At 41.8% G+C, this 24,557-nt stretch overlaps 1 protein-coding gene and 1 long non-coding RNA gene across 2 annotated transcripts in view; both read right to left on the reverse strand.

Moving 5' to 3' along the window:
- The window catches only part of reep5 (receptor accessory protein 5), a 36,667-nt gene extending 30,057 nt beyond the window's left edge, over positions 1-6,610 (reverse strand). The window contains exons 1-2 of the mRNA XM_033647118.2: positions 6,386-6,610; positions 6,019-6,112 (exon numbers count right to left, since the gene is read on the reverse strand). Of these exons, the coding sequence (XP_033503009.1) occupies positions 6,019-6,112; positions 6,386-6,503 (212 nt within the window). The 5' untranslated portion in view covers positions 6,504-6,610. The remainder of the gene's footprint in view (positions 1-6,018; positions 6,113-6,385) is intronic.
- Positions 6,611-19,665: 13,055 nt separating this feature from the next.
- On the reverse strand, positions 19,666-20,894 carry LOC144458713 (uncharacterized). Its single transcript, XR_013488095.1, has 3 exons — positions 20,668-20,894; positions 20,210-20,426; positions 19,666-20,090 (listed from the first exon to the last, which is right to left on the reverse strand). It is a non-coding gene; the product is annotated as an uncharacterized LOC144458713 (long non-coding RNA).
- Positions 20,895-24,557: the final 3,663 nt, after the last annotated feature.

Here is a 24,557-nt window from a genome sequence, read left to right on the forward strand (position 1 = left end):
GTGATGAAAAGCTGACGCTGGCCGACCGGACAATCTGGATTACAACCATCCTCAATGCCTTGATTGTTTTCCTTTTTAACCAATTAATTATCTTAACTCAAATTCAAATTCTGAGTCTATCTTTCTGATTGGATGACCTCCCCCCACCCTCGGCGCGGTGGCAGTGCACGTCCAGTTTTGCCACACAGAAGCTTTGGCTCCACAGCGGGAAGCCGGGAACAACAACGCCTGTAAAACTCTGTAAAAGTACACCAAAGCACACCACAGCATATGAATGAACATTGGAAGCGGCTGAACCAAGGCTGGGGTTGTTGCCCAGGTTATGAAGGAGTAGAGCTGACCGGGGCTTTGGGTTTAGCCCCGAGCTGGAGCCAGGTGTCCTGGGGAATGGTGACTGAGGTGGAGACCGCAGAAGCCGCTGGAGCCATAGCAGCAGGTGGACTAGACGTAGCAGCCGGAGGTGTAGCAGCGTCAGGTAGATATGGAGCTGTGGCAGCCAGATCTTCAGCAGTAGTGGCGGGGGCTTGTACAGAACCGGAGATGATAGTGTCCAGTTGCCTTTCCGCTTCTTGGATTTTGTACAGTGTGGAAATTCTTTGCTCCAATTCAGCGATCTTCTTGCTGAGACCGACGCAGCTCTCACAGGCCGGTGGTAAGGTGAGTGGAGCCGTGGCTTCTTGTACCTGTGCTCAGCGTTTTTCTTTGGTAACTTAAAATCCAAACATCCAATAGTTAAAATCCTTTATCCGCTTAAAAGTTGCTGCTAAAACCACCAGGGTTTAAAACGTGTATTGTTAAAAGTAGCTTTAAAACCAGATAAAAGTTAGTTTTATGGGAGCCTGTCAAACTGACAGTCACAGATGCCGACACATGCGCAGGTCAGTCCCAGTTCAGTTTGTTATGGTGGAGTCAGTCTCACAGCCTTAAGACAAAGAGGCGTCCAAGAGGGAAACAGAGCTGAAGTGACTCAGGAGAATGAATGGGGGCCTACATGTGATACTGTGTTGACCACAAGGAGCACAAGACTGTGAGATAATGACATCATATCTGTTTCATAACTTCAGTTAAAGATAATCCATTTGTTTTCTCTGTATAATTCAAAGAAACGAACGACAACCACAAAAAAAAAAAAAAAAAAATTTCTAAAAATTATTTAATCAAGTCATGATCACAAGATTTTCAAAGGAAACCCATTAATTTTATAGATGAGGGTTGGTCAGTTTAACAGGAAGTGCTACTGCTCAGCCTGTGAAAACAGATGTAAAATATCTGCTGTAGCTCTGGAGAAGCTTTGTCAAGTCTGATGAAATAACACTGATAATACACACTTGCAATGGTTGGGAAAGACAAACACGTAAAGTAAACCTCATTTGTAGTTAGGGTGCTTAAGTTTGTAACAGTATTTTACACACTAAAATTAGGTGACTTCAAGAGGAAAACCACCTAAATTAAGAATTGTAATATGTATTTTCCATAGTCAAATTTTAATTAATATGTGTGAACATAAGCTACCCTCTCTCAAAGCCAGAAACTAGAGAAAACTCTTAAACTTGTGATGTCATAGGGTATAAAATCTGTAGCTGCTCCACAGACAATGAATAGGACACTGGTTGTCTTTGTTATCTTCTTTCATAATCAAAGCGTCACATATAGGTTTACATTACCAAAGGTTTACGGCACTCTGAGCGGTAAGTCGCTAAAAGAGTCTTAAAAGTCCAAGGCTGTTCATAAAACTTTCAGGACGCCACAGTTTATTTCACACAACTGAACCTGTAATAATCTCGCTTTCAGCCATGCTTGTTGTTGCTGTGCTTAACAGTATGACGTCAATATGTCAACAAGTCAAAATAGTGCGAGTATCACGAGATGAATACTTAAAGGTCAGGTCTATAATGCATTATGATTAATCATGTATGACAACTTATAACAAGGTTTATAAAGTATTATAAGTGGTTACATAATGCATTATAAATTCAGCATTCATAATGCTTTATACTTCCATGCCAAAGTGACGACAGTGTTTGAAAGAAGAATCTGAAGTACTGGGTTACATAGCACATTAGCCAGTTATAAAGACTCAAAGAACTGCTCTGACATATAATAAATGCTTAATTTCTGAAACGGAATAATGCCAGTACTTGCTGAGTGCCAAGCAGGGAGGCAATGGGTCCCATTTTTATAGTCTTTGGTATGACCTGGCCGGAGATCGAACCCATGACCTCCCAGTCTCAGGGCGATACACTCTACCACTAGGCCACTGAGCTGGTGATTACTATTATTATTAGTATTAAAAGACATTTTGAAAAGATGCGTTTTGAGCAGTGATTTGAACTTGGAGAGTATTAGAAATTATACCGGTATTATCGTGAACGATATAATATGGCACACCCCAAGTTCTGACACAGAAAATGTATCCATATACTCAGAACATTCTCCTGGGTACTCTCAGTGTCACCCCTCTGTATAAAAAGACAATGGCGGAATGGGGGGACAGAGTTGTCTCGCCTTTAAGCCAGCATCAGAGGTAGTAATGATGCCCAAACAGTGTCTGTATAAATAGGATAGCCAGCAGGACACAACTGTGGGTGGCTAGGGTGAGAAGTTTTGATGACATGTTATGTGTGTGACGACCCATCAAGAGATTTAAAAAGTAGCTGATAGCAGCTAACTCAAAGAGGAAGAACAGCGGCCGAAAATGTCCACAAATTGGGAAAAAAAAGAGGTCTGGGAGCTCCTTACTATACCATTTCAGATTTAGAGCTTGTATCATCTCCCTGAGAATATACAACAACAAAAAGTGATTCTCTGATTTCTACAGTAACACTATTACCTCAAATTAACCACAGCAATGTAATAAAAAATACTTATATGCATTCATGCTTGGGCACTGTTATTTACGTGACAACACCTGAACATAACACACACAGACACACACTGGCTGTTTGTTTCTATCTCTCCCCTCCCTGGAAGCGGACCTCCCGCCGCCCGCCTCCGCCTTGATTAAACGCTGAAAATGAAATAAAAGAGGGAGACAGGTGTCTTCCTATTTTATTTTATTTAATTTGTTATATTTCTACTGCTCCCCTTGCTGGAAGCGTCGGACCTCCCGTCGCCCACTCCCGTCTCAAACACGGAGGTCTCCCTCTCCGCTGAGCACCCGGCGCACACCCGGCCTGTTAAATAGCCTGTAACCATGACAACTGTGTGACACAAACTCAGTGCTTTAGTGATTAGATAATGTCGGGCTCGGTCGGGTTCGGACAGAAATATGCGGCCCGTGCCGCACTCTAATGGAAATGCACGTGACGTTTTTGGGTTTTTTTACAATCTAGGAACCGTTTGCAGGAACCGTTATGCCAAATGTGATGGAACCGGTTCCGGAATCGGAACTTTGGACCTGGTTCCAAAAAAAGAACCGGATCCGGATCCCAACCCTAATCCAAGCACAGTTACGCATACATCTGTAAGTGTCAAGGGGAAATCATGGACTCCATAACAAACTATATAATAACAAATGAAAAATTGAGCAATTTTGCTCGGTTTCGGCCCACTTGACATGCTGCTGTGTTGTGCTATGGCGTGCTGGAATTTGTCATTTACGTGACAACGCCTGAACGCAACACAGGCTCGCTCCGCTGTAGGTACAGTGCCATGCTACGCTGCTGTGTGAGCAGCGTGTTTGACTGAGTGAGCAGCGTGTTTGACTGTGCAACTGTCTGTTGATGGTCATTTACACACTGTCCATAACAATAACTATGTCGGGTCAGTGCCCCCCTAATATAATGTAGGGGAAACACTGAATCAAGCAAGAAGACTAATGATACCATTTTTTTATTATATTGTAATCGCAATAGAGTGTGCCAGTAAACCCGGAACTCCGTTAGCGCTTTTAGCACTTCCGGTTCTCTCGTCTAAAAGTCAATACGTTTTTTGAATGGGATTTTGGTAAAATGCCTCAAATAAGGTCTGTGGTTAACAAAAGCTTAAGCGAGTTTCAGGTTTTGTTCTACAACATAAAACATGTCAGTAAATACCCTACTTGTGAATTTTGAAGCTTTTACATGTCGTAAAAAAGGCGGTTGCTAACAAGTTGCTCAATACGACTACAAACCCTGTCAGGGACATTAAACGTCATCACCCCCGAACAGGCGAGAGTGCTGGCAGTCCGCCATTACAGCTTCTTATTTAGCTTAAACAGTCCGATTTCCCCATTATACAATGTTTTTAAAATAAAGCGGCCGAAATCAGTTGAAAGCTTAGTGGCGGTGACGTCAAGAGTCATGCGACCGTGGAGTAGTCATGTAGTCCGTTAAAGCCTAACGTTAGCTTTTTACTTCTGGCGATCGCATTTAAGCTTCAAATGCGGTGTGAAAGGTGTTCATATGTGAAGATTATCTCGCTGAACAAAACCTGTAAGTATCATAAACTTGTGTTAGCCACAGAGCTTATTTTCTGACATAATCCAAAACACAATGCAATAATCACATTCACTTTCTCTTCCGGGAACCAGCGCAATGCTAAACTTCCGGGTTTTGATGTCAGCCCTGGCACACTCTATCGCAAATCACGATATTGTCCACTCAAATCGCAATCGCACGTTTTTATCAAATCGTGCAGCACTAATTGTTGTTGTCATGTTATACTATTGGTATTGTTTAATAAAGCGCTTCTGACACCTACCGCCCTGTTTCTACCAAACACTTTAGGTATAGTACCTTTGGAACCAAAAGTAACCCTTCAGACATGGTACCTAGACCCTCGGCCCGTTTAGCGTTTACACCACAAACAGTACTCTTAAATGTGGGTGTGGTTGTTGTCACTCACTGCTCTGTCCAGCACTCACTGGATTTCCTCATCACCAGTGATACAGAAGGAAGTCTGCATCTCGTTCATTGTCCACAGAATGAAGTTGCACACTGACATTTTCAGAACAAAATAGAACAGGCAGCAGTGAGAATCTCTCTAAATGGGATATTTAAAAATAGTGGGTTTGTGCATTTATTGCTTCTCAGGAAAGCACAGGAGTTTAGTGTTGCTGGAGCCCACAGGAGTTCTTTTTTTCTCCAAGTGAGGATCAGAATATATGCAGTTCACATAATCTGATCAAAATTATTATTTTTTTTTAAACACTTGAAGATGTACTTATTACTAAAGCTACTGAACTGGGTAAAGTTGTCATATTGAAACTTAAGGTGTGCTGATGGATTCACATCGTCGGCTTTATGTTGTGTGTCACTCTAGAGGACGATGCTATTGTGTTACACATCATGCCGGTCACGCCTCTTTTGATTCTGCAATACTGGGATGCTGTCAAAAAATCACACAATGGAGCAGAACGATGCTGCCGTCGTTTGGGTCTGTGTAAAAATATAAAGGCGACATGAAGAAGGGACTTTGTAGCTGTCTATGGAGCAGTTCCAGACTTTATACCAGTGACATAAGGTAGTTACGATGGGCCCCAGTGCATGCTATTATGACAGGATGTAGTGTACCCTAGTTCCTCGTTATGAAGCACATACATGCAGTTTTAGGCATATATATATTTTACCAACAGTGTGTCTTACTGCCACTTTTATGTTGCATCCGTTTGCGTATGTGCCCAGTTTGCCAGTTTTGAGAGACTTTGCACCTAAACTAACTACTGTATATCATATCATCTCATTACATGATTAAACAGAGACTTGATATTTGACAACATCAACAGGCATATTACCCAGCAATCATCATTACATATCTATATATGACAAAAACTACAAAAGAAAGACATCACAAACTTGAGTATTAGCAGTCCAGTTTTTGGATTTGGGAGAGAGTTTTTCCTGTTATATTTTTAAACTGTCTTAAACCACAGGAATAACATTTATTAATCTTGAAAATGGGCGTAGTTTCCCTTTAAGTTGCATCGCAGACTCTCTGTGTGTGTGTGTGTGTGTGTGTGTGTGTGTGTGTGTGTATGATGGGTGGGGGTACTTGGCAGGCCCGTCCTTGACAGAAGTGCTCTAAGAATAATACACTTACGATATGTAGGCTGGATAAAGAAAGCCGATGAGGTTGCACAGTAGGGAGGCTCCGTAACCGATCACCAAGTAAACTGCGATTATCCCGATGACAGCTGGAACACATCACACCAGATGTTTGTTACGCTTCTTCACAAATATACTACAATGGACATACTGTACTACACTGCTTCTTATTATATTACATAGCTGCTACTGTTGCTAGTTCAAGAAGAACATTTGACTTCTATAATTAGATTATGACTAATGATAGCCTTGATGAAGCTGTGTGTGCCACGCGCTGACTCGTTCTGTACGTATCGCTTCCTCTGTGATACATTCAGTTTCTCCGTTTTCTCTTTTTCCATCACTGTCCTGTCAATACTCACCCAGAGCGATGTACGTCCTGCTCACTCCAGTTTTTGCCTCGATTTTTGCTAGAACATCTGTCATGAAATTCTTCTCATGGAGAAACTTTTCAAACCTTTCTTTGAGCCCCTGCGCCATGGCTGCACTTCCTTCTATAGCGATGCTGATTACGAAATTGTTCTGAATCAAACTGCGACACCCCTGCAACCCAACGCACCGCTGCTCTCAGGGGCGTCAAGTTATGAATCCATGGCGTCAAGTCTCAGACAGAGGATGTACCATACAGCATCCGACCGCGAGCTTCAAAATAAAAGCACGAGGTTTCTTCATGACTCAACGTTTTAGTGACAATAATCTAGGCAATAAAAACAAATGACTCATCACGTTATTAGAGCCCAGATTGAACAGGGTAAGTATCTCTAATCGCTTTCTTTCATAGAAATACTTGTTATTTTTATTAATTTTACTACACAAATAGCTTAAATGACACAATGGAACATATAACCTTAACTATTTAGGGACTTTTCATTACTTATGAGCAGGCCTGTCCAAAATCTGTGCCCACAGAACTCTTTTTCCACAGATTTTAGGAATATAGATTCTGCTTGTAAACCTCAGAATGTTGTCACTGTCTCCTCTACCTCCTTGTGCATGTGTATGACAACTGTGTGTTGTATTCAGTTAGCATTAAAATCATCAAACAAGTGTTATCATAAAGAATACTGGCAATCAAAACTTGAAAAATTCCCTTGATTCCCTTTGAGCCAGCTCAGGGATTGGTGCAAAAAGGGGGAGGCATGCCAAATAATTTTTTAGGCACTAGGGAGGGTCTTCTCTTATTTTTCATTTTGGCTTAGGGGAGGGGCATACAAATTTAAATGATTGTATTTTGTCCTCCAAACGCATCTGCGGGATCAGAAGGCATGTTTTCTTAAAAAACAAAAAAAACAAAACAAACAAACAAACAAAAACCACCAAATGTACACCGATCATATCCAGAAACTGTGAAATCAGATGGTCCTTTAACACATCAAGGGTGCAGAGTACTTCAGTCAGAAAGAAAACATAACCATATCTGAGCTTAAACTAGTGATATTTCATCAGAATCACTTGATTCTATGTCTTATTTAAAATTTGGCTAAAAAGGAACCATTTGCACTAACTAATCAGCACACTTCACAAGAGTAAAAAACTGATGCTTTTTTCAACTTCAAGATTTTATCTTCATTTCTTAACTTTCAAACATGGAAAGGTACATTTTAAAAACTCTGATTACTAATTTGTGGTGGAGGGAAAGTCATACATTAAAAAACAAAACAAAAACAAAGTCACACCCCAGCCACCCCCCTCCTCTGATAAGTAAAGAACAGTCCCTTAAGTGAATTAACAAAAACAGTAGGCTGTGTTTTTTTCCCAATTCTGAAAATCCCCCTGCAATGAAGTGTTGCGTGTGTATTTACTGTGAAGGTAAGTGGAAGTAAATGTGATATCTTACAGCTATAGTAACTATGTCTAGCTTGATGCTGCTGCTCAACAATGACAGAGACTATATGGCATTTTACCCTGAATTTCGTCTTGCAGGCATTGCATTCTCCCTCACTGAGTACTCATGCAAAGACCAACCAGTCCTTTAGTTTGTGGGTTATTGAGGTTCAACAACCTCGTGATCGGATTAGGGAATGTCTGAGCCTCTGGAAAACTGACCTCCTCAGTGGAATATCTCCTGAGAGGTTAAAACCAGGGCACAAATCTTGTCACCATAACAGTAAGCCCTCTGCAGCCACACCCTTCCTTGCTTTGATGACATTGCAAAACACAACGGCTGGCATAAAATGCAATAATTTTAAACATCCTGCAGTGTGTGGCAGCTGATTTACAGCCTTCATGTTCATCTGTGATGTTTGTTAGGGAGAAGAAGTGTGATGACAAAGTACTTTTGAGTGGTTTAAATAAGTCCATTTGATAATTTAGGGTGTATTTAGGTTTTGCTTGTTTGTTTTCTCCACTCCATAAGTGTTCCTAACGCACAGCCTATGTTAGGAGTACTTGCTCTGCTGCTTTGTGCAGTGGCACATGATGTATGTTGTTGGCTCTGTACTCCATCATATTGGATTTAAGTCTCAGCATTCATTTGAAGGCGTTTACATTTGTATTAGATCATCCACAGTCAATGTAGGAATAGTTTGTCTTTGTAAACAGTGCCCATCAGAAATTATACAGGAACAAACCCCAGAAAGGACTTTAGTTTTTAAAATACAATGTGGAACAAAGCACAGCCATGTTTTTTCACAACTTTAACATGTCAACTATTTGAAATGGATTGTTGTTATAAAAATATTTTACTGCAAAATTAGTTTATTTGGGTGATATTTTGATCCTCCCCAAAACCAAAATTAATGAAAATTTGGGCTTATCGGTGTTGGCCTTATCACATCTGTCTCTGGAAATTATCATCAGAATGTCACCAAATTTGGACTGGCTGTTCACAGATAGTCATGGTATATGATAAAGCAAAGATCTCATCAATACCTTTGTTTTTTTTTAATGAACACATAAACAAACATTAATTATAGTTGGAAATTAAATGGGAAATAAAAATATATATGTCTGTAAATATAGGCCTCGTCACAATGGTTGAGATGTCCATTTATAGTAAAGGTAAAATAGAAATGGTTGAAAAACGCTCGTTAAAGTGCCCTCTTGGGAGCCAAAATGCACGCTAAAGTGCCCTCCTGGGAGCCAAAACGCGCACTAAAGTGCCCTCTTGGGAGCCAAAACGCGCACTAAAGTGCCCTCCTGGGAGCCAAAACGCGCACTAAAGTGCCCTCTTGGGAGCCAAAACGCATGCTAAAGTGCCCCCCTGGTTGGCAAAACACACTAAACTGCCTTCTTGGGTGGAAAAAACACACTAAACTGCCCTCTTGGCTGGTTAAAACATGATAAACTGCCCTCTTGGGTGGTAAAAACATGTGCTTAAGTGCCCTCTTGGTTGCCAAAATACAACTGCTCTCTTGGGTGGAAAAACACACTAAACTCCAGAAGGACCAAGAAATACTATGAAACATTACTGTTGCAATGACTTTTATGTTGGGCCCTTTTTTGATCTATATTGAGCCAGAACTATATCTCACAGAACCAGTTTGGATTATCTGGTGCTAATATGGTGTTAAAATGCACTAGAATACAGGAAATGGCATCTACTTAATTGAAAATGTTCTGGGGAGGACCCCCAGACCGCCCCAGGGATATATTTCCTTCATACATCCATGTCTCTGTGTGTTCTTCACAGTCCAACATTGAATCTACACAGTTCTCGTGGATGCTGATCCTAACTACAAACTAACTTGAGAAGTCTGTCTAGTTAGTCTGTTTTAAGGCTATATAATGTGCCATTTGTATAACATATAAACATGTCTAAAGTGCCCTCGAAAACATGCGGAACTTAGTGCCCTCTTCAGTGGCAAGAACGCGCTGTATGTGTCCTTTTTTTTCTTTTCACCCCTGCCCTTCAAAAAGTCTGTGCATGCCACTGCTTCTGTGTGTTTCTCTTTTTGTATGTGGTGTTTTTCGCTGCTTATGGTAGATGCAGTTAAAAAAACTTATTTGTGCATATACACAATATGCAATCGCATAATAACAAAGGACTGTGCTTTTTGAGCCTAAATGTAAAGGATTTACACTGGCCCATCAAAAGAAAAAAAGTTTTGTCTTATCTAAAGTCAAAACAATGTGATGTGGGGTTCCTTCAGGAAACACATTTATTAGACCAAGAGATGAGAAAACAACGCATCGGGTGGGTGGGATATGTGTCTGTAGTGTTTGGATCTAGCCGTAGTAGGGGAGTCGCTATTTTGATTAACAAGCACTTGCAATATAAATGTATTAAAGAAGTAAGAGATGACTCTGGGAGGATTTTAGTAGTATTAGCCAAGCTACAGAGCCTCACTGTCATCTTAGCCAGTGCCTATGCCCCTAACACAGAAGACCCATCCTCTTTTTGGCCTGCTAGAGTGCAAATTGACCTAAGTCCCGCCCTCAAACGTGATGAGCCAATCATCGTGCGTATAGTCATTCCCATACACTCAGACATTCTCAGCCTGGACGTTCATTGAAATGCATTACAGAAAGTCAGTTTTGTTCGGTTTTATGAGCTTTTTCGGAGATTTGAAGTTTAAAAATGGTCAAACGGTGTGCATGGGGTACATGCCACTCCGACACAAGGTATCCTGAGAGGCTGGGCGACGGGGTGTATTTTTTACACTCTCTTAAACCACATCTCAACCGAGAAAATGGCCTTTGGATAAAGTTGTGTGGTAACGGTAGACCACAACATCAACTCAACGTGAATAAGATTAACAAGGATCAATCAATCAATTAATCAATTTTATTTATAAAGCCCAATATCACAAATCACAATTTGCCTCACAGGGCTTTACAGCATACAACATCCCTCTGTCCCTCACAGCGGATAAGGAAAAACTCACCCAAAAAAAAACCCTTTAACGGGGAAAAAAAACGGTAGAAACCTCAGGAAGAGCAACTGAGGAGGGATCCCTCTTCCAGGACGGACAGACATGCAATAGATGTCGTACAGAACAGATCAGCATAATAAATTAACAGTAAAACAGTAATCCGTATGACACAATGAGACAGAAAGAGAGAGAGAGAGAGAGAGAGAGAGAGAGAGAGAGAGAGATGCAGGTCAGACGGTAATGACGGTAGCTTACAACAACATTGATGAAAGTAATAATATTATCGTTATAGTTCTGGCTACTGTGGTACAATATGTTGAAAGTATATATTAGTATCTGGCAGTATACATGTGTGATAATAATCATATGTGTATAATAACAGTAGAAGTATGACTAATGACTAATGATGGCAGCAGCAGAGAGCCGCTGGCATGGAGGTGAGGACATCAGTCTTAAGGTATAAATCGACGTTAAAACAGGTCAAATCGATGTTAAAAAAGGCCAAATTTTTTCCGAACGCATCATGACACTAAAGTCTCACTCTTGTCATTTTCTGAAACTTGGCAGCCCTGCTAATGTATGAGTGTTAACTAAAGGTAAGACCTCCTTAAGTAGCCTAGTTGGGATGGGGTCTAAGAGACATGTTGATGATTTAGATGAAGAAATCACTGCGGTCAATTCTTGAAGAGAAATTGGGGAGAAGCAATCTAAATGTATATTAGGTTTTACACCTGTGTTTGAGGTTAGATAGGTACCATCTGAGGACAGGAGGTCATGAATTTTGCCTCTAATAGTTAGAATTTTGTCATTAACAAAGCTCATAAAATCATTACTGCTAAGGGCTAAAGGAATACAAGGCTCAATAGAGCTTTGACTCTCAGTCAGCCTGGCTACAGTGCTGAAAAGAAACCTGGGGTTATTCTTGTTTTCTTCTATTAATGCTGAGTAATAGTTTGCTCTGGCATTGCAGAGGCCCCTCTTATAAGTTTTGAGACTGTCTGTCCAGATTAAACGAGATTCTTCCAGTTTGGTTAATCGCCAATTCCTTTCAAATTTTCGTGATATTTGTTTTAACTTACAGGTTTCAGAGTTATACCAAGGAGCGAACTTTCTTTGCTTTTTTAACTTCATTTTAAGAGGAGCTACAGAGTCAAGTGTTGTTTGCAGTGAGCCTACGGCGCTATCGACAAAATGATCAAAGTCGGTACAGGAAATCTCTGTTACTGAGGGACTTGGTATTGAATTTAATGACGGAGTAATCTTTTCCTTAAATTTTGCGACAGCACTATCTGATAAACATCTAGTATAGTAACTGTTGCTGAGTGGCGTGTAATTGAGTAAAAAGAAATCAAAAGTAATCAGATAATGATCCGATAGCGAGGGATTCTGTGGAAAGACTTTTAGGTTATCAATTTCAATTCCATATGTCAGAACTAGATCGAGGGTATGGTTAAAACAATGAGTGGGTTCATGTACACCCTGACTGAAGCCAATGGAGTCTAATAATAGAGATAAACGCGGTAGCCAGGGAGTCATTATCAACGTCGACATGAATGTTAAAATCGCCTACAATAATAACTTTATCTGATTTAAGAACTAAACTGGATAAAAACTCTGAGAATTCAGATACAAATTCAGAATACGGGCCAGGAGCACGGTACACTATAACAAATAAAAGTGGCTGCGAGGTTTTCCAGGTCGGATGTAAAAGACTAAGAACGAGGCTTTCAAATGAATTATAATCTAGTTTAGGTTTAGGGCTGATTAACAGACTAGAGTTAAAAATGGCTGCAACTCCCCCTCATCGGCCGCTGCCTCGAGGAATGTGGGTATTATTATGACTGGGAGGAGTGGACTCATTTAGACTAACATATTCATCTTGACACAGCCAGGTTTCAGTGAGACTGAGTAAATCAATATGATTATCTGATATTAATTCGTTTACTAACACTGCTTTAGACGATAGAGATCTGATATTTAACAGTCCACATTTAATTCTCCTGTTTTGTCTTTCTGTCACAGAAGAGGTTTTAATTTTTATGAGGTTGTTATGCACAACTCCTCTTTGTTTAATTTTAGATTTAAATAATGTAGGTGGTCGGGGGACAGACACCGTTTGTATAAATCTATGAAAACTATGGCTGGGTAACTGAACTAGAAGCTCAGAGAGGCGTATAGGACTGTGTCTCCGAGTCCTGGTCTCAACTCTGGGTTGTCAGGGATTTAAATTACTAATAAAGTTTGCCAGGTTCCTAGAAATGAGAGCAGCTCCATCCAAAGTGGGATGAATGCCGTCTCTCCTAATAAGACGAGGTTTTCCCCAGAAAGTTTGCCAATTATTAACGAAACCCACATCGTTTGCTGGACACCACCTGGACAGCCAGCGATTAAGTGATGACATGCGGCTAAAGATGTCATCACTGGTCAGATTTGGGAGGGGTCCAGAGAAAACTACGGAGTCCGACATCGTTTTTGGATATTCACACACCGAGGCAATATTAATTTTAGTGACCTCCGATTGGCGTAACCGGGTGTCATTGCCGCCGACGTGAATAACAATCTTACTGAATCTACGTTTAGCTTTAGCCAGCAGTTTTAAATTTGACTCAATGTCGCCCGCTCTGGCCCCAGGGATACATTTGACTATGGCCGCTGGTGTTGCTAACTTCACGTTCCTCAGAATAGAGCTGCCAATAACCAGAGTTTTATCCTCAGCGGGTGTGTCGCTGAGTGGGGAAAAGCGGTTGGAAACGTGAACAGGCTGGTGGTGAGCCGTGGGCTTCGGCTTGGAGCTGTGCTTCTGGCGAACCGTAACCCAGCCTCCCGGCTGAACGGGAGTTGCCGGAGGACTGCTAGCAGAGGCTAAGGCTATGCTATGTGGCTCCACACCGGCTACAGGGGGCTGGCTAACTACCGCAGCTACTGAATGGTTTTCCATGGTGTGGAGCCGCGCTTCTAATTCACTAAGCCTCGCCTCCAACGCAGCAAACTTATTACAATTACCACTGTCGCTAAAGGAGGCAGAGGCATAACTGAACATTTGGCACACCGAGCAAGAAAGAGCAGAAGGAGAAGCCATCACTAGCTGTAAAGCTAATGTAGCTACCAAGGCTAGTAACGTGCAAACAACAGTGGTGGTGTTGGTGATGGTGGTGTATAAGATTAACAAATGGAAACTGTAAATCCAGTTCACATAAATATTTGTCTGCTTTCAATTGACCCCAGGCGACTCTCTGTTCAAACGGGGTGAGCTCCTCCTCCTCTCCTGTCCCCCCACCTGTTTTGGCCACACTTTGGCGGTGGGCAGCTGTCCTCCGCTTCACGTCCACCTTAATGTCAGACCACTTCTTTTTTAATTCTGCGTGTGTATGCTTTTCTGTCTCCACAGCATTGACAGCCTCACACACACACTCCCACTCACTCCTCTTACGTTTAGTATTGATGCCGGAGGACAGCGTGCCAAAAAAGTACATTTTTGTGTGCCTCCACTTCAGTGAGTAGCGTCTCCAATTCGCATTCTGTGAAATTTTTCTTTTTCCCCGTCTTATTCATTCTTTTGTTTTAGTTTTCTGATCGTGCAGACAGGGGAATCTCAGGTGCAGGTTTCATTTAAATATGATTTGCATATTTAAATGGGGGCGTGGACAGGGAGGGGCCAGGTACTCCAACATGTGCGCTCAATTCCACGTTGATTGGGATGTACAAAAGAAATGTACTTGGATTCATGCGTACGCACAGATTCATACATCTGGATATTTTTGTGCATACGACGTTTTCTGGATTTAAGCGTACACCATGTTTCAGTAGGAAATCCACGCAAATCTTTGTACATGAGGCCCCAGGTCTGGGTAGAATATGCCCACAATTCACTGCCCGCCTCAGCCACCGGTTTCTTCCCTTTCAATTGTGTATTTGGGTACCAGCCGCCTGTCTTTCCAGCCAGCAAGCCAGAGGTGTCTGTGCCCGCCGCCCACGCCATGATTCACCGCTGTCACCACATCTGGGCAGCCACCAGACAGGTGCTGATCCGTCATGGAGATCGGGTCAAGAAGGCTGCAGACCACAAAAGACGGCCGGCTCCCGCCTACCAGCCAGGCCAGAGAGTGTGGCTCTCTGCCAAAGACCTACATCTCTGAGTCCCTTCCAAGAAGCTGGCGCCACGGTTTGTGGGTCCCTTCCCCATCACCGGAGTCATCGGCCCCGCAGCAGTACGACTTCGTCCGCCCCGGTCCCTCCGCGTAAGCCAAGTTAAACCAGCCAAGGAGAGCCGATTGGTCCCAGCCGCCGCACCTCCCCCACCACCTGAAGTGACAGACAGCGGCCCAGTGTATAAGGTCAAGCAGTTGCTGGCGGTACACACCCGGGGCCGGGGCAAAGAGTATCTGGTGGATTGGGAAGGTTACGGACCTGAAGAGAGGCAATGGGTTCCCTCACGCCACATTGTAGACCCTAGCCTCATAAAGGATTTTCATAGAAACCACCCTGAACAGCCTGGGCCATCAGGAGTCTGCCCTAGAGGGGGGAGTACTGTCACACAGTGGTGAGGTTTTTCTCGTTCTGGGTTTTTGTTTCGTGGCTTCCCGTTTTATTTTGAAAAGTAACTCTCCTCTTGTTTCAGGTCACTTGCCCTTCCTCATATGTCACCGGTCTGATCGTCTCCCCTGATTCCTGATTGTGTCCACCTGTTCCCCATTACCCTCATGTGTCTTATAGTCTGCGTCTCCCTTTGTCCTGTGCCAGAGTGTCTCGTTCTACCGTGCGCCCCAGCCTTTTGCCACAGCCCTCGTCTCGTCCAAGTCGTGATCTCTTGTTGGTAATTCTGCATTCTTTTGCCTCTTTATGAGTGATTTTTTGTTTGATAGTTTTATAGCGCAGCTCTGTCTCACAGTTTATGTTTATAGCCTTTTCTTTCCTCCGTTGGAGTGATCTTTTGTTTGGTAAGTTTCACAGCTCAGCCTGTAGTGTAGTTTTGTTTCATAGCTGTTTTGCTTTCCTCCATTGGAGTGATTTTTTGTTGTACATTTTTCATAGCCTAGTTTTGTAGTGCAGTTAGATTGTAGTTTTGGTTTGCCTCCTGTGGAGTGATTTTCTGTTGTAACCATTTTCTCTAGTTTGAGTTTCCCTCCTTTGGAGTGGTTTTGTTTTATTAGGAGTTTGTTTCTTTTCCTCCGTTTTCGGAGTGTTTTGTTTCTTTGTTAGTCTGCTCAGATCCAGTTTAGATAGGTAATTTTTCACAGCCTATTCTTGTCACTCTGTCAAGAGCTTTAGAGTTTCAGAATAAAAGCCTGTTTATCTGATCCCACTCTGCATCTGAGTCCTCCTTCTAGCCCAGGCCTGACAGTCAAAATTCATTGCTTTAAGAGTCTGCAAAAGAAAACTGGGTTCGATCCTGTCGAATGCCTTCTCCGCGTCCATTGACATTATTAACATGGGGTCTTTGTACATGTGGGCTGCTTCCATTATATGGAGGAATCTCCGAATGTTGTCTGCTCCATGTCGGTTTTGAACAAAGCCGGTCTGATCAGCGTTAATAATTTTAGGGATAATGTCATCCATTCTCAGAGCAAATAATTTTGACAGGATTTTGTAATCTGAGTTAAGGAGGCTAAGGGGCCGATAGGAAGTACATTTTTGACGATCTTTGCCTGGTTTTAGCAACATTGTTATTGTTGCCAGTTCTAGAGAGCTTGGGAGAGTTTTATTAGTCAGTGCTTCTTTGAACATATTAGTTAAGGGAGTTAAATGTTTATCAGAGAAAGCTTTAAAATAATCAATGGGGAAGCCATCTGGGCCCGGGGCTTTGTTGTTCTGTAGGGTCTTCATGGCGATGAGAACTTCTTTTTCAGATATGTCGGCGTCAAGGAAGTCTTTGTCGTCAGGATTTAGTTTAGGTAGAGTTATTGAACTTAATAAATGAGATGCGTTGGTATTTTCTGTGGCGTGATTAGTCTTGTATAGTGCTTCATAAAACGTCTTAAATTCTTGATTGATATCGTGGGTTGACAAGGGTACTGCCGTTTTCTATAATAATTGATTGTATAGATCTATCAGTCTCCTCCTTTCTGATTTGCCATGCTAAAAGTTTACCAGTTTTGTTTCCGAATTCATAATAGTGATAGTGTGTTCTAGCCATGGCCGCTTCAGCTTTATTAGTACACAGATTGTTATACTGGATCCGTTTTGAAGTCAGTGTGTTGCATGTAACTTCGCTTTTTGTATGAGTGTATTCTCGTTCAAGATTTCTAATTTCTACCTCTAGAGATGCAAGGGTTTTTCTTTTCTCTCTTATCTTATGAGTGCTATATGAAAAGACTTGCCCTCTCATATATGCTTTTAAGGCCTCCCATATGTTAGCATGGGAAGAGGAGTTCAAATTTGTTTCCAAAAATAAATCAATGTGGCCATTCATAAATTTCATGAATTTGGGATCCTTTAACATATATGTTTTAAATCTCCAATTATGTGATGGTTGATGTGTGGTATCCACCTCCCAAGACATTTTTAATGGGTTATGGTCAGATAGTACAGCCGCTAAGTAAGAACATTCAGCGATCCTAGGAATCATACTTTGAGGTGTTACTAACATGTCAGTTCTGGAGTAGGATTTGTGGACATTTGAAAAGAAGGAAAAGTCCTTTACATTTGGGTTTAGTTGATGCCAAACATCACACAGTCCCATATCATTCATACCTTGGTCCAAAATTGACGCTGCTCTTGAACGGTTAAACGTTTTAGGTGAGGATCGGTCTATTGTCAGATCTAAGACCAGACTGAAGTCACCACCGACCAAAGGTTGACCCTCTGCTGATGCAAGTTTTAATATCAAATCATTGAAGAAAGCAGGATCATCATGATTTGGGCCATATACATTAGCTAGCGAGAGCCTGATCCCATTCAATTCACAGTTAACTAAAATAAATCTGCCATTATTGTCTTTTTCTGTTAATAGCAATTTGAACATCATTTTTTTATTAATATCAATATAGCAACTCCCCTTGCTTTTGTTGTTAACGAGGAATAATAGACGTGTCCAACCCAATCTTTTTTTAGCTTCATATGCTCTGTGTCAGAGAGGTGAGTCTCCTGGATAAATGATATATCAATAGAATGCCCCTTTAAATATGTACAGATTTTTTTCCGCTTGATTGGAGAGTTAATCCCCCTCACATTCAGAGAAATTATTTTAAGTTGACTAGTCATACCTTAGATAGATGAAATAAGTATTAAAATAAGGAAAAATAAAAATGGGTACCTCAAAACATATGGATAAAGTGAGTACTATAAGAGTGAGAGTCACTAAGAAACAAAACCATACCATTACCCCAAATAAAACCCACCCATAAACACCCCACAGACTAAACATCCCCTGTGGGTAGGCTACTCTCTCTGAACTTGACAAGAGCTCTCAACAGTAACAAAATTGAGCATTAAACCACATTATTAAAGGATTCTGGATTGACAAAGGATATAATGCAAGCACTTGACACCTGAATATAACATAAATAATGCTAGTATATGCAAATGATTAGTAAACATTGTTAGACAATGACATATTTATGATTAGAGTATTTGTTTGCCCATAATGTATTTTAAATTCTAAATGTAGCATGAATTGTGAGTTACTGATTAGCAGTACTTGAAAAGCATGAAGTAAATTTAGTACATTTAAACAAAGACCAGTATAATGAAATTTACTGCACTGATGAGCCACAAAATAAATAAATAAAAAGAATACAGATACAGAAATTAAAGCTCAGTATTTTCACTCTAGTCCTGTTATCCAGGAATGAACAGTCCAGCAGATGTAATAGGGACAAAGTCAAAGCTGCACATAATAATTAAAGCGTGACGTCCTCAGCTGGTTGTGCAAAGCGTAAGAAGATATTGTGCCCAGGTTATCAGTTTACGACCCAACAAACAACAAACTTTTCAGGGTGTCCGACAGTAATAATTATAAAACAGTTGCATAATAACAACATTTCTCCATAAAAACAATAAATGGGCATTGTCTATAGATTGAAACTTATATCTCCTCAAAGCGGCTTCCCAGCGATCTGCTGCGTACTAAATATAAGTTCAAGGATTGTCCTCTCCAGAATTACACACCGTCATCTCAGCATCACTGCACCCTGTCAGTTGAGCTCAAATAGGAGTCACTCAGTCAGTGTGTGAAATGTCAGGGCATCCCGGCGCTCCTATCATTATAATAGGAGATAAGGCGTTCAATTGTCTTTGTCCAAAGTTTTCAAATAATCAACTGCTGCATCTGGTGTGGTAAACCATTTGGTGTTTCCTTGATGTATAATCCGGAGTTTGGCTGGATGGTGCAGAGAATAAGTGATGCCTCTCTCCCGCAGGCTTTTCTTAACATCCTTGAAGGCATCTTTAAGGCGCTGTAGGCTCAGACTGCAATCGAGAAACATGTAAATCCTGGTGGTTTCATAGCGAATCTCTCCTTTTTGCCTGGTCAGTCGCACAATCTGCTCTTTGGACTTGAAGTTAAGCAGCCTTGCAATCATGGGTCTCGGTTCGCTGCTGTCACTGGGAAGCCTGTCCAGGCGATGCGCTAAGTCACAGGAGATGGGACTGGGAAAGTTTGCGGCGCCAAGGAGTTCAGGTTCGAGTCGGTCAATAATCCAGTTGCGTCGCGGCCTTCAGCTTTTTCAGGGAGATTAAGAATCCAGATATTATTACGCCGGCTCCTATTTTCCAAGTCATCCACCTTGTCTTTCAAAAACTTCACACCTCTTTCTCCAGTTTCTCGACGTGCATGGTGCTGTCTTGTCTTCATTAGCAGATATCCGTCCCTCCATTTCCTTGACTTGGTCAGCTAGCGTTGAGAGTGCAGCATCTATTTTAGTTAACAAGGATTGGATGGTAGTTGTTTTTGTGTCTATTTGCTTCGACAACTCTTCCTTGCTTTCTCGAATGGCAATCATTACCATCTCAAGAAAAAGTTTTTCGCCTTTTCCCAAGTCGGACGCCATCTTTGTGGAGCACGGAGGTCCAGCTGTAACTTTCGGTTTAGTCGATGACGGAGTGCCTTTCTTTCTCCTTAAGTTACACTGTGCCATACACCGTTATCAGGCGACATTTACTTCAAAGATTTCCAAAGTGTGGTTTTAGCAAAATAGTAGCAAAAACTGTTGAGGTTGGCCCAGGGACCTCACGTTAGCATGTCCTGCCTCGTTGTTCGGAGACCATGTCTCTTGATGGCGTTTGATACCGTGGGTTAAGGGCAGCAACCATTTCTCTAAGTAACACAGGATACAGAGCATCTTAAATGTTTCGTCTCAAAGCATTAGTTGTTGAATACTTCTATTTGCTGAGCATAAGTGAGTGAGCTACAACCATCTATGCTGGCTGGCTTACCTAAACCAAGGTGACTCCACTGTTGAAAATGGCTGAAGCCCCTTGACAATAAATGCTGTCACTTTCCTGTGGCATTCCTCCTTCCTCTCCCTTGTCATCTGCGATCTTGCAGGTAACGTGCATGGTGTGAGATCAAGGCTGCTGCTAGAGTCTCTGGCAACGTCAGCCGGTGCAGTGGTGGTGGTGGTGGTGGTAGTAGTAGTCGTAGTAGTTGGACCTTAACATGAAGTAAGTAAGTAATTAAGCTGCTACAGAAGCTAAAACTACCGGTAACCACTGAACAAAGCATTGACAGATGTGACTGAGTAGGGTTTTAACTTGCTAATTACGTAAAAATTAGCTAGCAAGCTAGCGTTAGCACACATGCCTACAACATGCCCAAAACGATTTACTTTACAATAAATGTTTTAACACACAAAGGATGAGTACTGTTAGCCTAGTAACCATTTATATATTACCTGAAGTTATCGACAGTTGCGCCGTGTCCTGTTGAGAAGACGACGATGCTGGTGTTGAAGAAGCCGGCTTCGTAAACACCGTGCAGTTCTCCACCCTGAAGTTTTCTCCGTGTTTGATGAGGTGCTTTATCATGTTACTCGTATTCCCGGTTTTCCCCGAAATAATCTTACTGCATTTTATGCATTTATTTGTACCAGATGCCACAGGCGTGTAGTACAGCCATACTTTTGAGTGTTTTGCTGGCATCTTGCAACGCTGACCAGCCAACTCCGCCACAGATGCAGCACGCACGGCTTCAACCCGCTTCACCGCCATACAAACTGTTGTTGTTGCAGTGGTGGACCAATCACACGGCGCATTGAATCGAAGAACGCTTGCGGTGATTGGCTGCGAGCAAAACCATAGAAACACTCATTTTTTCTAGATCTGGGTACAAAAAGAACCGATTGTAGGTATCATTTGACAGGCGCAGTTTCGATACTACTTGGTACTGGGTTGTTTCGGTCGATACCTGAAAGGTATTGAGTACCGATACCCAGCCCTACTGACGTGGTCAATCTATGTGGAACTGCACATAGGCATTGAGGATTGGCAGAAGGTGATAAAGCTACCAGTGGGTATGGACTAGTATACATTAACTTTTAATGAAAACAGCAGATTTTTGAACACGATGCATGTAGTGTATATTAAATTATGCCATATACCAATAAATGAACAACACTAAATCCTACAGAACATTGACCCAAATTACCTACAGTCAGGGCTTAAATTAACACCCGTCAAGCACCAATGGAGGGTAAAAAATGAGTTTGGCGTGTAAAACAAAAACACACACCCGCCAGTGGCCGATGGAAAATTTTGAATTGCATGTGGGTTTTTTATGTGCTTCGACCATTTCTGCCAGCTGTGTCCAGGGACGGTTTTTGATATGGGCAATGTGGGCGACCGCCCAGGGCGCAATCTATGTGAGGGTGCACGAGCACCCACGAAAAAAACAAAACAACAACAACAAAAAAAAAAAAAACTTGCCAGTTTTCTAGACTACCGCTCATTTCCACGTCAAGTCAGTGGAGTGGGCGCTGGGGCGCCCCTATTATCACATTTCAACCAGCAGCAGAAAGGAAATGCGAATCCTGGAGGTTGTGGGTTGAACGGGGGTCACAGACAGGAACGTGGCAGAGGTTCATAGTGCTCTGCAGTGCAAGATAACAGCTTACCGGCCGTCTCCGACTAAGTCCGACTCCAGGTCCAGTAATTTCCTCTTTCGTTGGTGTCATGACTGCCCAGTAGTACCTGGACAACCGAGCCGTGGCGGTACACAGGTACAGTATGTGGCGTGTCAGAGGACAAACGAGCCGTTCACATTTCCACAAACCTCACCGCACTTTAGGGACTGCTCTTTACTTATGGAGGGACTGTCAGGGGAGGAGGGTGGCTGGTTGATTTTTATTTTATTTTGATCCCCCTATGTTAATCACTTATTGATGCTGTTTTTGAAGTATGAATAAGTCAGTAAGTAATTTATTCCATTGAAATATCATTGATGTATTATAGAAAAGTGATTTATCTTTTTATAAATGACAAAAGGCACATCTGCCTCACTTTTGCCGTGGTATCATGATACTACTACTGCAGCCTTTGGCGCAAGTATTCCAAAGAAACACAGAGGACAGGGTTGGATTTTCCTAAAGTTGGATTTTCATACTAAAAACGTAAGGTAATTATTTTTCGTCAAATAAGGCACAATTTTTTTATTTGGCTGGTGAAAATATGTTTGGCCGGTAGGGACACATGTCCCCCTCAATTTATATGGTGACTACGGCCCTGTCATGCATGCATAATTAGGCTGCAGTTGTCTGGGTGCGCAAAGGTGAAGTGGCTGGTCTTGTCATACAAAGTTTGATGGAGTGTCAACTGAACAATATGGAGATATTTGCATCTTGAAAGCCAGACTACAAATGTGGATAGACAGGGAGAAACACACGCAAGCCTAAGACATGGTAAGATACGATATTCCTCACTATATGAAGTGACTGATAACAAGATCTGTATAATGGTTTGTAAAGAAATTCATCAGGTTTTTATTTTGTAGACAATTAATCTGGATTTATAGCGTGATGGGATGACAGCACAATGATGTATGTGGTATCATTGAAAAGCTCTGCTCCTGCGCTTTCATGTGATATGCGTGGCATTTCTGTGCGAGCCTGCATTCGTGAGTAATCCATCCAAGAGTAATGTGTGTGCAAAGCTGTATGAAAGCTCTGTTATACATAGTTTTAGTGTAACTTTATCATTCTTTTTCGCTGTGAAAACATTGGACTACCGACAAGTGCTTTGTGTTGGTCAGAAAGCCACAATTCCGCTGTTTCACGTGATATGCATGGCTTCTCGCTATGATGCACGGTTGCAGAGAAAATCAATAGAGAAGAACAGGTGTGAATTTGGACGCACTATGCATCGTTCCGGTCCATAGGGTTAAAGGCTGCCACCTAGCAGACTGGACGTGGAACAGTAGATTATCAGGGAGAAAAAGGAAAAAAAATAAAATAAAGGTGATGACTGCGTGGCGGCCGCCGGCCGTCCTGGAGTACCGGCCGTTCTGTGATTCTCCAGAACCTCCAGATGGCCAATTCGCCCCTGCTCTCTCTCCTTTCTCTTTCTTTTTTTGAAAATCGGATTTTCTTTTAAGTACTTGGTAGCATGATGTTCTAGCACAACTGCTCAGTTTTTTTCTTTAATTTTATTTATAAAGCCCAATATCACAAATCACAATTTGCCTCACAGGGCTTTACAGCATACGACATCCCTCTGTCCTTAGGACCCTCACAGCGGATAAGAAAAAACTCCCCAAAAAGCCCACGGGGGAAAAAAACAGTAGAAACCTCAGGAAGAGCAACTGAGGAGGGATCCCTCCTCCAGGACGGACAGACGTGCAATATATGTCGTACAGAACAGATCAGCAACTGCTGACTGCTACTAGGCACTGTCACCGTCAGTGCGCTAAGGCAGGACCAAACCATTTCATGCAGATACAGGGGGGTGGTCAGTCAATATAGATGTTTACTTTTTGGTCAATGGGGATATTTAACTTTTACTGCCAAAAACAAGTAAAAACAAAGAGATAATTCATTTTATTACTATATTTGAAAAAAAAGTTCTCAGTGATGATGGTTTAATAATTTTATATTAATTTTTATTTATTTTTGGAATTGTCCAAACTTTTGCCTGCTAACCAGCTCTACAGACATTAATACTGAGTTTAGTCGCGTTTATTCTGACTTGTACACTTCTGAATTAAAGGCAAGCAGTGACGTCATCAGATCCTTCCTTAGCAGCCTGAACCTACCCACTCTAACTGTAGAACAACGTGATTTATTAGATGCGCCCCTCACTATGAAGGAGAAGACAAATAGAAGGAAGTCAGGATTCAGATGACTTCCAGTTGAGAGGGTGAGAGGATGGCAGCTTAAGCATTTGTCTCCCTCCTAATCCTCTACTTGAAATGCAAAAATAATTATCTAAGACAAAAATGATGAAAGAGACTATCTCAAATCGAATAAGGAATCAATTTACGCTCTGTTACAATCACGGAGATGAAGATAAAAGCGAAAACAAAGTAAAGAGACATCACCAAAGAGCTCAGAGAATTTTGAGGGGAGCTGAAAGACTTTAGAAACGAAACAAAACGCGAGCTGGCTGAAAAAAGAGATCGGGCAACAGAAACATAGATTACAACGCATGGCTGAAAGGGCCGAGAGGATTGAGGAAAGAGTGGATGTCACAGAAGAACAAAAACTAATTCTGGTAGAGGTAATAGACCAGAAAGAGTCTCAGATGAGATTGGAATATCTGGAAAATAAATCATGCCAAAATAACAGGATTCACA

This window comes from Epinephelus lanceolatus, chromosome 19 (assembly GCF_041903045.1).
Source record: "Epinephelus lanceolatus isolate andai-2023 chromosome 19, ASM4190304v1, whole genome shotgun sequence".
NCBI lineage: Eukaryota > Metazoa > Chordata > Actinopteri > Perciformes > Serranidae > Epinephelus > Epinephelus lanceolatus.